Consider the following 15,506-nt stretch of genomic DNA (forward strand, 5'->3'; position numbering starts at 1 on the left):
CAGGGTATTTTTATCTCTACTCACAACGATTCTACACCTTCTGATCCCATGTCATTTCTTGCAGAGGATTGGAAACTCAGCACCTGCAGTTCCTTGTATCTAAAGATTTTGTGATTGACCATATCAAGCCCATACAATAAGATATTATGCACTCATTTATTGTTCATTTGCAGTGAACAAATATTTGAAGCCTAAATATACATAACAAATGGCAATGCACAATTGGATATTTCAAACAACAGAAATTATTATAAAATTTAAAAGGCTGAATATTCAGACCATCCTTTATCTTGGCAAATTCTGATTTACAAAATGAAAGCACAGTGCTGGAATAACTCAGTGGGACAGGCAGCATCCCTGGAGAACGTGGATAGGTGACATTTCGGATTGGGATCCTTCTTAATCTAGTCCTGCACTGGGATGACCATGTTGCCCATTATAGGCATCTACAATACGACTTTGCCAATGTTCAAAAAATAACATTGCTTCATCCCCATTTGCCCTTAATTTGGAAACAACCGAGAATTGATTGTTTTGTATTTCATTCTGAAAAGGTTTAAGAGTTGTATGATTCTATTTAAAAAAACATAATTATGCAATTAAATTTCCAGACAAATATCAGTTGAAAATATCAGGTTTTTGCAATAAATTGATTTTTTTTTTTAATCAAATTCATTCAATTAACAGGGACAGCAATAATTGAAGATATTGCTTGGAGACTTATTTTCTGAATTGATTTATTTTATCTGCCATTCTTTTCATTTTGTAGAAACAAGAAACAAACAAATGCTGGTTTACAAAAAACGATACAAAGTGCTTGCGGAAGCATCCCTGGAGAACATGAATAGGTGATGTTTCGGGTCGAGACCCTTCTGAGGATTCTTTCTGCGGAAGGGTCCCGACCTGAAACGTCACATATCAATGTTCTCCAGGGATAGCACTTTGAGTAACTCTAGCACTTGGTGTCTTTATCCATTTAATTTTATTTGACTACATTTCATTTTAGCGGGTAATTCATCGGTTTATCTTTTATAATAAAATGTTCTTGTTTCGGTCAGTTCAGGACATGGTCGATGTCTCATCAATACACCCCCAAAACAGGAGTTCTTCTACCCGACTCTGGCCCCAGGCCAGGTGTATGATGCAGATGAGCAATGCCGTTTCCAATATGGAGTCAAATCACGCCAGTGTAAATATGGGGTAGAGTGTCGCTCCTTTACTTTGAAAATAGGAAATTGTTCTGATCTTTTGTAGCAAACAATGCTATAGAATTTTTTTTTCTCCTTTTTACTATATGTTGAAACTTTCATAAATGCAATCTTAACAGTTGTGGCCAAAGTTAGGTTATCCACTTTGCTGGCAAAAACAGGAAAGTAGACTATTATCTAAATGGTGGCCGATTAGGAAAAGGGGAGATGCAACGAGACCTGGGTGTCATGGGACACTAGTCATTGAAAGTAGGCATGCAGGTGCAGCAGGCAGTGAAGAAAGCGAATGGTATGTTAGCATTCATAGCAAAAAGATTTGAGTATAGGAGCAGGGAGGTTCTACTGCAGTTGTACAGGGTATTGGTGAGACCACACCTGGAGTATTGTGTACAGTTTTGGTCTCCAAATCTGAGGAAAGACATTCTTGCCATAGAGGGAGTACAGAGAAGGTCCACCAGACTGATTCCTGGGATGTCAGGACTTTCATATGAAGAAAGACTGGATAGACTCGGCTTGTACTCGCTAGAATTTAGAAGATTGAGGGGGGATCTTATAGAAACTTACAAAATTCTTAAGGGGTTGGACAGGCTAGATGCAGGAAGATTGTTCCCGATGTTGGGGAAGTCCCGGACAAGGGGTCACAGTTTAAGGATAAAGGGGAAATCCTTTAGGACCGAGATGAGAAAAACATTTTTCACACAGAGAGTGGTAAATCCCTGGAACTCTCTGCCACAGAAGATAGTTGAGGCCAGTTCATTGGCTATATTTAAGAGGGAGTTAGATGTGGCCCTTGTGGCTAAAGGGATCAGGGGGTATGGAGAGAAGACAGGTACAGGATACTGAGTTGGATGATCAGCCATGATCATATTGAATGGCGGTGCAGGCTCGAAAGGCCGAATGGCCTACTCCTGCATCTATTTTCTATATTTCTATTTGTCGCCATAATCTGTTTATATTTTTTATTTCATGTAGACAGATGTCTAATATGAGGACCCTGCTCCCTTTATAACTTAAATTCAAATTCAATCACATTAAGGTTTCCTAAATTATTTTTTTATTTATAATCTCAATATGAGGGAGAATCCATTCTCCAGTCAATAAAATATTGCACATTGTTATATATTGTACACCTATAGCTGAAAGTAAGCTGAATTTTTAATTATTGCTCGCATACTAAGTAAAGAAATCTCTTTCTGAAATGAGGGATGAGGGAAAGGTATATCCACTCCAGTGGTAGCTAATGGTGCAAGACCATTGGAGGAGACAGTAGAACTAAAGTAGTTCATCTCCATTTAAGTGTTCTGGTGCACTGGAAACAGCATACTTCACAACGTATTCCTCTGCAGACCTGGAAATACAGACCAAAATCACAAATCATTGAAAGGAAATGATATAGGGAACCGCACTTTAGTGAAGGTTAGTTCCAATCCACACAAAGTTTGTTTAAGGCTCGATCTTAAGGACTCTTCAAACCAAAAAAAAAGTTTTCTTAATAATAGGTGTCGTGCTTTTTAATTTACTTAAAAATAAAGCCTGTTTTGAAAGCTCTTTTCAAGAGCACTCATTTTACAACCATAAGCAGAGAGCCACTTTGATTTCATCACCAAAGTGAAGACAACGGCATTATGACAGATTTATGCTAAACTCTAACAATTGGAATCCAACAACACTGACCTTCCTTGTCTCTATTTTAACAATCCAGACTGTTAAATGAAATATTTGCTCAATAAGAACATATTGCTTTTAATTTATTAAACACATCTATGAAATGTTCTCCTTGCGGTCTATTCGGGATTAATTTTATAAAGTTTGCATGTCATTAAAAACAAAACTATTTCTAAATATATTCTGTATCCACAATCCAGCAACCCAGAGTATAATGATCAAATAAAGATGAGCTATTTTAGTTCTACTCTCCCCTCCAAAGCGCTTGCACCATTAGTTCCCACTGGGGTGCAGGTATACCCTTTCCGCACCTCTCATTTCAGAAGGGGATTGTTCTTTACCGAGTAAAGGTATATAATTACATTATTTAATATAATAAATAATTATTTAGGCAATAATTAATATTTTCCTAAGCTTTTAAAGGATTGTTCTTGATTCTTGATGCTTTCTTATTAATATTTTGTTTGTAGGAGGTATGCAGTGAGTTATGGTGTCTTAGTAAAAGCAATCGTTGTATTACCAATAGCATTCCAGCTGCTGAGGGAACCGTGTGCCAATCCAATACCATTGATAAAGGGGTGAGTACTTTTGATACTTTTTTTATTTGGAACCCAAAAATGTTAATGCACCAAAAGGTGTTTCACGGTTTTCAGGTGGGGTGCCAATAACCATCACCATTTCTGCTTCCCCTTCTCCTATCTTGCTGTAGACTTTAACTGAATGGGCATTGCACAATTTCTTAATTAAATATTTGCCTCCTGTTGTAGCTTCCAAGGTTGCTTGAGAGATTAGATTGGCAAGTGGCCAGATCAGGCCATTGTTACGATGCAAAAGGTGGTGTGGTGGGATCTGAGGTAGGAAGGTTCAAAATCAGTGATATAACTTTGATGGGTACGGTAAGGGGGAAACTGTTTCCCAGTCACTTCCTGGCGGGGATGCGACTATTTCTCTGAGTCGTATCCTTGCCCCCCACCTCGCGGCCTACCACCTGGATTGGAGCGGCCTTTCCTGCCGGGGACCGGAAACCGAACCAGAGCTGCAACAGCGGCGGCGCAGCGCTGAATTCACCGCGGAGCGGGCGGTGCCTACCTGGATCGCCATTTGGAGCTCCGGAGCTTTGGGACGCTGCTCCAACATCGTGGAGCTGCGGTTTGGGAAAGCTTCCAACGCGGCCGGCGTTGAACAACATTGCGGTGTTCTGGGACCCTTTGCCGAAGGCCGCCAGTGTTGCATCTCCGCCCGGCGCGGCCTGCGGACTTTGGGAACCGTGGACTCCGGTAGGAGGTGGCCGACACTGATGTCCAGCCAGCTGAGGAGGTCCCCCAGCCCCGACGCCGGTCTTACATCACCCCGGCGAGCGGGACTGAATATCGGGCCGCCCGTAGTGGCCACTGCGGAAGGCTCGGGGAGGCCGCGACCACGGGTGAACATTGGGGAACATTAGAGGAAAAGACTGACTTTGGTGCCTTCCCTCACAGTGGGAAACTTTGATTCTGCTGTGTGGGGATGTTTTATGTTTAACTCTATCGTGTGTTGTGTTCTTTATTTTTATTGTATGGCTGTATGGTTATCTAATTTCACTATGCGAACTGGCACATGTGACAAATAAATGTATCTTGTATTGCAATGTTTAAGAAACATTTAGACAGGTACATGGATAGGACAGGGATTTTGAGGGGCATGGGCCAAATGTAAGCAGGTGGGACTATTGTAGATAGGACATGTTGGTCAGTGGCTCTATGACTCTCGATGAGAGTTGTTTGCGACATGCCGAACGTTTCTAAAAAAGTAGAGGTATTGCTTCAATCATTATAATCAGGACATGTGGTCCAGGACAAGTTGTTTGTGATATTTACTCCTAGGAATTTGAACCTTTCAACCATCTACTTCAGCGTTGTCAATACAAACCAGGATAGGTGTTCTACTTCGCTTCCTGAAGTCGATCACTATCTCCTTTGCCTTGCTGACATTGAGAGAAAGATTGTGGTCTTGATACCAGGTCATGAGGTTCTCAATCTAGCTTCTTCTCATCATTATTTGATATCATGCCCACAATAATCCCTCCATTTTTCAAGCAGCTTCGTTCTATCAATAAAATTATAATTTGAAGCTGTTGATCAGTAAAATAATGAAAAGGGAAATCAGCTAGCCCAGTCTCCCAAGAAAGAGGTTACCTAAAAGAAAGCAATTGCATGAAAATTGCAAAATGTCAATATACATTACAGTGGTTGCTACAGTATACTTTTGAAGTACTTAAATACCTGTGAGCTACTGTGGGATATTATTGACCATGGAAAGGATTGTATTCATAAAATATAAAATTTGCAAGATATATTGTGACGTAACGTGTCAACTGTCTGCAGTTTAGGTATAACTTTACTATTGTCACATGTATCGAGATACAATGAAAAGCTTTGTTTTGCATGCTGTTCAAACAGATCAGATATACCATGCATAAATACAATTTAGTCAAACTCGGGTACAATAAATAGAGCAAAGGTGAATGTGATAACATTAATTCAATTGAATTAATAAAATTGTGTTAGCCTGATTATAATGACCAAAGTTTAAATGCAAGTTTCTGCCGCAGTGGTGCTACAAAAGAGACTGTGTCCCGTTTGGCAGTAGACCAGAAGGAGTAGATGGGGCTTGGGGACCCTGGTCAGCATGGGGAGAATGCAGCAGGACCTGTGGAGGTGGAGTTTCATATTCCGGCAGGCAATGTGACAGTCCAAGGTACGTTAACAGCAAAGCCTTGATGTTTAACAAGTTGAGAATTTGCCAGTTTAATTTTTTTATCCACAACAAATAGATTATTGGAGAAACTCAGCGGGTTGAGAAGCATCTGTGGAATTTGTGGAAGCTTCTGAAGAAGGGTCTCGACCCGAAATGTTGCCTATTTCCTTCGCTCCATAGATGCTGCCTCACCCGCTGATTTTCTCCAGCATTTTTGTCTACCGTGGAATTAAGTTATCAGTCGACCTTTCGGGTCAGTACCTTCTATCTGAATTCTTTCTTTTAATATTTTCATAATGCATTTTAACATAGCAAATGATTAAACCCTCATCATAAAGAAAAGTTAATCCTAATATTGCTGAATATTTAGAAAATTACACTCCAGATATTTAAAGGCAATGTGCAAAAATTGCTTAATAACTAATTAGATAACGGGGTCACATAATTTACAGAAGCAAAACAGAGTTTAGCACCGCAAACCTTTTTCTGAATTAGGCACAGAAAACCAACCAAAAACTCATAGCAGAAAAATAGTAATGCTGGATTTGATTGTGTGGCTTTCCAGGACCACTTATTTCAGTGGAGGCAAAATTGGATTGCAAGTCTTGTTGCATTGGCTTGATTGATAATATATCTAATAGCGTGACCAGAAATGTTGAGTAACATTTCCAAAATTAGACTATATCTGATTTCTTAATAATAATAATTCTTATAGAAACTTACAAAATTCTTAAGGGGTTGGACAGGCTAGATGCAAGAAGATTGTTCCCGATGTTGGGGAAGTCCAGAACAAGGGGTCATAGTTTAAGGCTAAGGGGGAAATCTTTTAGGACCGAGATGAGGAAAACATTTTTCACAGAGAGTGGTGAATCTCTGGAATTCTCTGCCGCAGAAGGTAGTTGAGGCCAGTTCATTGGCTATATTTAAGAGGGAGTTAGATGTGGCCCTTGCGGCTAAACGGATCAGGGGGTATGGAGAGAAGGCAAGAACAGGATACTGAGTTGGATGATCAGCCATGATCATATTGAATGGCGGTGCAGGCTCGAAGGGCCGAATGGCCTACTCCTGCACCTATTTTCTATGTTTCTATGTTAGTAAAAGTCTTCTCTTCTAGACCAACAGTTGGTGGACGTTACTGTCTTGGAGAGAGGAAGCGCTTTCGATCATGTAATATCGATGTAAGTAACTCCTATTGAATGTTATTTGAAGGTTTCTATAAATAATTGTTAATATTGTTATACAAATTTGCACATGGCACTAAGGTTGGTGGTATTGCAGACCGAAATTGCAGTAGGATCTTGATTGGATGGGCAGGAGGGCTGAGGAATGGTAAATGGAGTTTCATCACATGTAGCTGAAGTGCACATTGTCAGATTTTATTAAAGGATATTTTTATACATTTTGCATGTACAAATTACATCTGTGTTTATAGCTTCCCCCCCCCCCCACCTCCAATTTCAGGGCACCATAATGTTTGGGACACATGGCTTCACAGGCGTTTGTAATTGCTCAGGTGTGTTTAATTGCCTCCTTAATGCAGGTATAAGATAGCTCTCAGCACCTAGTCTTTCCTCCAGTCTTTCCATCACCTTTTGAAACTTTTAGGCTGGCAGGCCAAGGAGGACCTCCACAGCTGATGACAGAAGAATTCTCTCTATAATAAAGAAAAAACCTCAAACACCTTTCCGACAGATCAGAAACACTCTTCAGGAGTCATGTGTGGATTTGCCATTGACCATTGTCCGCAGAAGACTTCATCAACAGAAATACAGAGACTACACTGCAAGATGCAAACCACTTGTTAGCTGCAAAAATAGGATGGCCAGGTTACAGTTTGCCAAGAAAGTCGTCCTTGACATACCGACTCTCTGTAATCTTCTCAGGAAGTAGAGGCGCTGATGTGCTTTCTTTATGATTGCATCAGTGTTCTGGGACCAGGAGAGATCTTTGGAAATGTGCATGCCCAGGAATTTGAAGTTCTTGACCCACCATCGACCCACCATTGATACAAACGGGACTGGGGGTCCCCATCCTACTCCTTCCGAAGTCCACAATCAGTTCCTTGGTTTTGCTGGTGTTGAGAACCAGGTTAATGTGCTGGCACCATTTGATCATTGCAAGATGCAAACCACTGGTTAGCCACAAAAATAGGATGGCCCAGTTACATTTTCCCAAGGAGTACTTAAAAGAGTACTGGAACACAGTTCTGGAAAACGGTCTTGTGGACAGATGAGACAAAGATTAACTTATATCAGAGTGATGCAAGAGCAAAGTATGGAGGAGAGAAGGAACTGCCCAAGATCCAAAGCATACCAACTCATCTGTGAAACACGGTGGTGGGGGTGTTATGGCCTGGGCATGTATGGCTGCTGAAGGTACTGGCTCACTTATCTTCATTGATGATACAACTGCTGATAGTAGTACCATAATGAATTCTAAAGTGTATAGACACATCCTATCTGCTCAAGTTCAAACAAATGCCTCAAAACTCATTGGCCGGCGGCTCATTCTACAGCAAGACAATGATCCCAAACATACTGCTAAAGCAACAAAGGGTTTTTTCAAAGCTAAAAAATGGTTAATTCTTGAGTGGCCAAGTCAATCACCCGATCTGAACCCAATTGAGCATGCCTTTTATATGCTGAAGAGAAAACTGAAGGGGACTAGCCCCCAAAACAAGCATAAGCTAATGATTGTGCAATACAGGCCTGGCAGAGCATCACCAGAGGAGACACCCAGCAACTGGTGATGTCCACGAATCGCAGACTTCAAGCGTCATTGCATGCGAAGGATATGCAACAAAATTCTAAACATAACTACTTTCATTTACATTACATTGCTGTGTCCCAATTGGTGCCCTGAATGGGGGGACTATGTATAATCACTGCTGCGATTTTTACACGCATTCCAAATTGGCCTTCTCATAGAAACATAGAAACATAGAAATTCAGCCCTTTGAGCCAGCTGATCAAGGCTGATCATCCAAAATCAGTACCCCGTTCCTGCTTTCTCCCCATATCCCTTGATTCAGTTTGCCCTAAGAGCTAAATCTAAGTCTTGAAAACATCCAGTGAATTGGCCTACACTGCCTTCTGTGGCAGAGAATTCCACAGATTCACAACTCCCTGGGTGAAAAATGTCTTCATCGTCTCAGTCCTAAATGGCTATCCCTTATTCTTAAACTGTGGCCCCAGGTTCTGGACACCCCCAACATAGGGAACATTTTCCCTGCATCTAGCCTGTCCAATCCCTTAAGAATTTTAAATGTTTCTATAAGATACCCTCTCATCCTAAATTCCAGTGAATATAAGCCCAGTCGAACCATTCTTTCATCATATGTCAGTCCCGCCATCCCAGGAATTCACCTGTTGAACCCACGCTGCACTCCCTTAATAGCAAGAATGTCCTTCCTCAAATTAGGAGACCAAAACTGTACACAATACTCCAGGTGTGGTCTCACCAGGACCCTGTATAACCATAGTAGGACCTCCTTGCTCCTATACTCAAATACTCTTGCTATGAAGACCAACGTGTGATTTGCTTTCTTCACTGCCTGCTGTACCGGCATGCTTACTTTCACTGACTGATGTACAAGGACACCCAGGTCTCGTTGCACCTTCCCTTTTCCTAATCTGACCATTCAGATACTAATCTGCCTTCTTCGTCTTGCACACAAAGTGGATAACCTCACATTTAACCACATTATACTGCATCTGCCCACACCAAACTTACCAAAGTCACCCTCCAGCCTCATAGCATCCTCCTCGCAGCTCCTACTGCCACCCAGCTTTGTGTCACCTGCAAACTTTGGGATGTTACATTTAATTCCTTTGGCTAAATCGTTGATATATATTGTAAATTACTGGGGTCCCAGCATTAAGCCTTGCAGCACCCCACCAGTCACTGCCTGCCATTCTGAAACGGACCCGTTAATTCCCACCCCTTGCTACCTGTCTGCCAACCAGTTCTCTATCCATGTCAATACCCTACCACCAATACCATGTGCTCTAATTTTGCACTCTAATCTCTTGTGTGGGACCTTGTCAAAGGCTTTTTGAAAATTCAGATACACCACATCCACTATTTATTTATTTAGCGAATGCAAAGTCCTTTAGCCAAGCAGTTGCCTCTTGATTTGCTGTATGAAGGGTGACAAGTCCTCCTTTGATTCTTTAGTGAGGACATGCTTTAATGATGTGTTGCATTGTTTGCCCCTCTCCACAAGCACACCGTGGGGTTGGACTGCTGCCCCATTTGTGAAGGCTGGCCAAGCAGGGGCCATGTCCAGTCCTGAATCTATTCAGCGTCGTCCACTGCTTCCTTGGGAGATTGGTGCCAGGGACCGGTAGGGTGGGGTCTGACACCAGATGTTTATTTGGGATGTCCTTGGACTCCCATTCCTTTTTCCAAGCTGATTGGATGGTGAAATCAGCTGGTGGTGGGTTCTTCCAAATTGGTCGTCTAGATGGAAGTCGAGCAGTGGGTGGGTTGAAGATGTCCATGTGAATTGGCAGGTGAGGGGAGTTTTTGGTCTTTTGGAGCATCCTTTGAGTGAGGACTACTCGCCGGCTGTGTGGAGGGGCTATGTTGGATAGGACAGGGAGCCAGGGGAGTGGTGTTGAGCGGATTATTCCTGTGATGATCCTCATTGCTGAGTTCAATTGGGTGTCCACATGGTGTGTGTGGGATGACCTGGACCAAACAGGGGCACAATATTCGGCTGAAGAAAATGCAAGGGCTAGTGCTGAAATGCGCAGTGTGGGGGCTGCTGCCCCCCATTTTGAGCCAGCAAGCTTACTGAGGAGATTGTTTCTGGACTTCACCTTAGCTGCTGTTCTTTTGAGATGTTCCTTGAAGGATAGGGTCCTGTCAAGGGTCACTCCGAGCCACATCCACTGGCTTTCCCTTATCCATTCTACTTGTTACATCCTCAAAATATTCCAGAAGATTAGTCAAGCATGTTTTCCCCTTCATAAATCCATGCTGACTATGACTACTCCTGTCACTGCTTTCCGTCACAGCACAAATGCACTGCTATTACATCTTTAATAATCAACTCAAGCATCTTCCCCACTCCCGATGTCAGACTAACTGGTCTATAATTCCCTGTTTTCTCTCTCCCTCCTTTCTTAAAAGGTGGGGTTATGTTAGCTACCCTCTAGTCCACAGGAACTGATGCAGAGTCTATATAACATTGAAAAATGATCACCAATGCATCCACGATTTCTAGGGCCACCTCCTTGAGTTCTCTGGGAATCAGACCATCAGGCCCTAGGGATTTATCTGCCATCAGTCCCAACAGTTTACCTAACCCTATTTCCTGACTAACGTGGATTCCCTTCAGTTCCTCCCTCCCACTTGATCCTCGATCCCCTAGTATTTCTGGGAGATTGTTTGTGGCTTCCTTAGTGAAGACAGAACCAAAGTACTTGATTAACTGGTCTGCCATTTCCTTGTTTCCCATTATAAATTCACCTGTTTCTGACTGTAAGGGAACTACATTTGGCTTCACTAATCTTTTCCTCTTCACATATCTATAGAAGCTTTTACAGTCAGTGTCTATATTCCCTGTGTTTAAGAAGGAACTGCAGATGCTGGAGAATCGAAGGTACACAAAAAAGCTGGAGAAACTCAGCGGGTGCAGCAGCATCTATGGAGCGAAGGAAGTAGGCAACGTTTCGGGTCTGAAGAAGGGTTTCGGCCCGAAACGTTGCCTATTTCCTTCGCTCCATAGATGCTGCTACACCCGCTGAGCTTCTCCAGCTTTTTTGTGTACCTTCTATATTCCCTGCAAGCTTTCTTTCATGCTCTATTTTCCCCCTCTTAATTAACCCCTTTGTCCTCCTCCGTTAAATTCTAAATTTCTCCCAGACCTTTCTCTAGCCAATTTATATGCCTCTTCCCTCGATTTAACACTATCCTTAATTTCCCTCATTAGCCAAGGTAGCCTTCTGTTTTATTTTTATGCCAGACAGGGATGAACAATTGTTGTAATTCATCCATGCAATCTTTATATCTTTGCCATTGCATATTCACTGTCAACACTTTAAGTATAATTTGCCAGTCTTTCCTAGCCAATTCCCACCTCATACCATCAAAGTTACTTTTCTTTAAGTTCAGGACCCTTGTCTCTGAATTAACCATGTCACTCTCTATCAGAAATCTTAATGCTGATTTCTACCATATTATGGTCACTTTTGTTGAAGGGGCTTTACACCACAAGATTGCTAACTAATCCTTCCTCATTACACAATACTCAGTCTAGGATGGCCTGCCCTTTAGTTGATGCCTCTACATATTGGCTTAGAAAACCATCTTGTATACGCTCCAGGAAATCCTCTTCCTCAGTGTCGTTATAGATTTGGTTAGCCCAATCTCTATGTAGATTAAGGTCACCCATGATAACTGCTACACGCATCCCTAATTTCCTGTTTGATGCTATCCCCAACTTTACTACTGCTGTTTGGTGGTATGTACGCAACTCCAACAAGCGTTTTCTGCCCTTGGCTATTTCGCAGTTTTATCTTTGCAGATTCTACAGCATCCAAGATAATGTCTCTCCATTCCATTGCATTAATCTCCTCTTTAAGCTTCTTTTTTTGTTAGTTCTACATATCTATGAAGTGATTAGTTATTTCCACTTAAAGGGTAAATTTCATTTGTGACTGGTCATTCGTGCCTTTCTGCTCACATGTCTCCCAGGTTTCACTTACTTTTCAGTATTCTTTATATAAGCCTACAACTGCAGTTATTCGGCCTATGTCAAAGCACTCTCTCGTTGTCTTCTTCCTTATAACGTCAAGTTAAGTCAAGTTTATTTGTCACATGCACATACGAGATGTGCAGTGAAATGAAAGTGGCAATGCTCTCGGACCTTTGTGCAAAAAGACAAACAACCAAACAACCAAACAAACTATAAACACAATCATAACACACATATTATTTTACATAATAAATAATGGAAGGAAAAACGTTCAGTAGAGTTAGTCCCTGGTGAGATAGGCGTTTACAGTCCGAATGGCCTCTGGGAAGAAACTCCTTCTCAACCTCTCCGTTCTCACCGCATGGCAACGGAGGCGTTTGCCTGACCTTAGCAGCTGGAACAGTCCGTTGCAGGGGTGGAAGGGGTCTCTCATGATATTGTTGGCTCTGGAGTTGCACCTCCTGATGTATAGTTCCTGCAGGGGGGGCGAGTGAAGTTCCCATAGTGCGTTCGGCCGAACGCACTACTCTCTGCAGAGCCTTCTTGTCCTTGGCAGAGCAATTCCCAAACCAGATGGTAATGTTCCCAGACAAGATGCTTTCCACCGCCGCTGCGTAGAAGCACTGGAGGATCCTCCGAGACACTCCGAATTTCCTCAATTGCCTGAGGTGGTAAAGGCGCTGCCTTGCCTTGCTATCTATCATTTTCACCCTTGTTTCTTCCTTCATTACTTATTGGTGTATTTGCATTCCAGTACTCCCAGCTTCCTGCTTGGAAATTGCATGATTCCCCCACCTTCAGTTCGTATTATTGCATGAAGTGCTTGTATTGACAACCAAAGTTTATTTGCAAGTAGTTATGATAAGTGAGAAATTCTGGGCACAGCTGCTTTTGAGCCTTTGAACAGATCCCCTGCAACATGCTAGCAACAATTGAACGGGCCTTGATGCCTGCTCAATTGTATGGCCATTTGCAGCTCAATTACTAACTTTGAAAAATAAATATTTTGATGTTGATGCTTATCATTGTTGGGTGAATGATGCAAGCTGTTGTGTGGTTTGGAAACAAGAGCACACATTTGAATAGTGTATAGAAGTTGGGAGGTCATGTTGCAATTATATAAGACATTGGTGAGGCTGCCTTTAGAGTATTGTGTTCAGTTCTGGGCACCATGTTACAGGAAAGATGTTGTCAAGTTGGAAAGGGTACAGAGAAGATTTACAAGGGTGTTGCCAGAACTCGAGTGTCTGAGGTTGAGCAGGTTGGGACTCTATTCCTTGAAGCACAGGAGGATGAAAGGTGATCTTATACAGGTGTATAAAATAATGAGAGGAATAGATCGGGTAGATGCAGAGAGTCTCTTGCCCAGAGTAGGGGAATCGAGAACCAGAGAACATAGATTTAAGGTGAAGGGGGAAAGATTTAATAGAAATCTGAAGGGTAATCTTTTCATAAAAATGGTGGTGGGTATATGGAATGAGCTGCCAGTGGAGGTAGTTGAGGCAGGGACTATTGCAACGTTTAAGAAACAATTAGACAGGTACATGGATAGTTCGGGGATTTTGAGGGATATGGGCCAAAGGCAGGGAGGTGGGACTAGTATAGATGGGACATGTTGGTTGGTGTGAGCAAGTTGGGCTGAGGGGACTGTTTCCAAGCTGTATGGCTCTATGACATTTTCTTATTGACTGTGGTATATGAGAACTAATAAGGTAATAAAAAGAACAAATGTTATATACATTTTTGTCACAAAATGTGATACAGTCAAATTATTTTCCTGAAATTCAGTAAAATTCTCCCAGAATGAATTGGAATGTTGAGCATTTCATTGTCATTTTTTTTTAATTGGCTTGGAAGCTTTTCTAGGCACAAGTCACCCAACTATGATAATGTGTTTTCCATTTCATACGCATATGGGAAAAATATATTTTTCAACTAGTGTTCCTTTTGGAACATTATAGTAAAACCTAGACAAACTTATCCCAGAACAACTATTATTGGAAATGTCCAAGATGATTTTGTAGTACATTTCTCGATTGGAAGCTTGTTAAAAAGATCCCAAATTTACTTCCGGGCACTTCTTCCCTATTTGACCCAGCAATCATATTCCTGATCCCAAACCACTCACCTCAAGATGTCCAAGCCCCAATCCTCTAATTCCCCAAAACCCTCTTGTATTCTCAATCTGCAGCTAGCACCCCAAGACCCTGCAAATCCTGGTGGAAACGGCGTTCTCATCCCCTTTCTTTCCTTGGTTAATTGCTTGATCACTACACCCAATCGCAGGCTCCATTCCTTCCAAACTCTTCACCCCCTCCTTTGAGTTAGCCAACATTCCTCTCCATGACCCCAACTCAAAGCCACAATCAGAAGTGTATCAATTACCCTCAAATTCAATTTCAGTCCATGGTAGCACACTTTTGGTATTTGTTAATTATTGTCACATGTACTGAGATACAGGGAAAAGCTTTTGTTGGCATACAATGTTTGTTCCCATTTGTATGCCTGTTTTAAGCTGTTACTAGAAGAGGTGGAGAGACTTGCGATGTCCCTTCTCCATTCCTCTAGTAGATTTTTTTCATGGTGCAAAAAATGTTTTAATACATGCACTCATCCCATTTACAATTGATGCTTGTTAAGTGTAGTCTTGTCGATTGAAACAACGCACATATTGGATTCAGGGTTGGAGACCACAGTGAATGCCTATTAGTCGAAATGCAGGGAGGATGCCAGCTTCTGATTAGAATGAATACCTCTAAGGATTACCTCCCTGTTCTTTGTGTGGAGTCATCAACAGTGGGCTCAAAACAGTAACTTTATAGTTGCACGGAAATCAACTTAAACTGATTAAAGTCAGCCTGCACCTTTTAAAGAAGCCAGCCAGAGACATTGCTAGATCTTGCAGGAACATGCTTTATTGTGGAAACATGTGGTGCAAAGTGAATGACAGCTGGAAAATGGAGGCCAACGGCTAAGTTGAACGTATGCACTGATTCACTACCACAGTCGGAAGCCCTGAAGGCTGGTCTGCCTGCTGATCTCCGGCGTGAAAGAATGGAATTTTGTGAGCTCTCTTTGAACACTGAGACTTGGCGATCTCAATAATCCAGCAAATGCTGCAGTGGACAGCAATATATCTATCTATCTATTATTATATAAAAGTCTGTGGCTGCCGCCTGCCGTCTGTCCGCCCG

General features: G+C 42.0%; 1 protein-coding gene across 1 annotated transcript in view; it reads left to right on the forward strand.

Moving 5' to 3' along the window:
* LOC129711184 (A disintegrin and metalloproteinase with thrombospondin motifs 6-like) overlaps window positions 1-15,506 on the forward strand; it is a 187,662-nt gene that overhangs the window by 121,848 nt on the left and 50,308 nt on the right. Inside the window, exons 11-14 of the mRNA XM_055658645.1 lie at window positions 1,059-1,200; window positions 3,344-3,451; window positions 5,464-5,609; window positions 6,724-6,787. Of these exons, the coding sequence (XP_055514620.1) occupies window positions 1,059-1,200; window positions 3,344-3,451; window positions 5,464-5,609; window positions 6,724-6,787 (460 nt within the window). The remainder of the gene's footprint in view (window positions 1-1,058; window positions 1,201-3,343; window positions 3,452-5,463; window positions 5,610-6,723; window positions 6,788-15,506) is intronic.

The sequence above is a fragment of the Leucoraja erinacea genome, chromosome 29, assembly GCF_028641065.1.
Source record: "Leucoraja erinacea ecotype New England chromosome 29, Leri_hhj_1, whole genome shotgun sequence".
Classification (NCBI taxonomy): Eukaryota; Metazoa; Chordata; class Chondrichthyes; order Rajiformes; family Rajidae; genus Leucoraja; species Leucoraja erinaceus.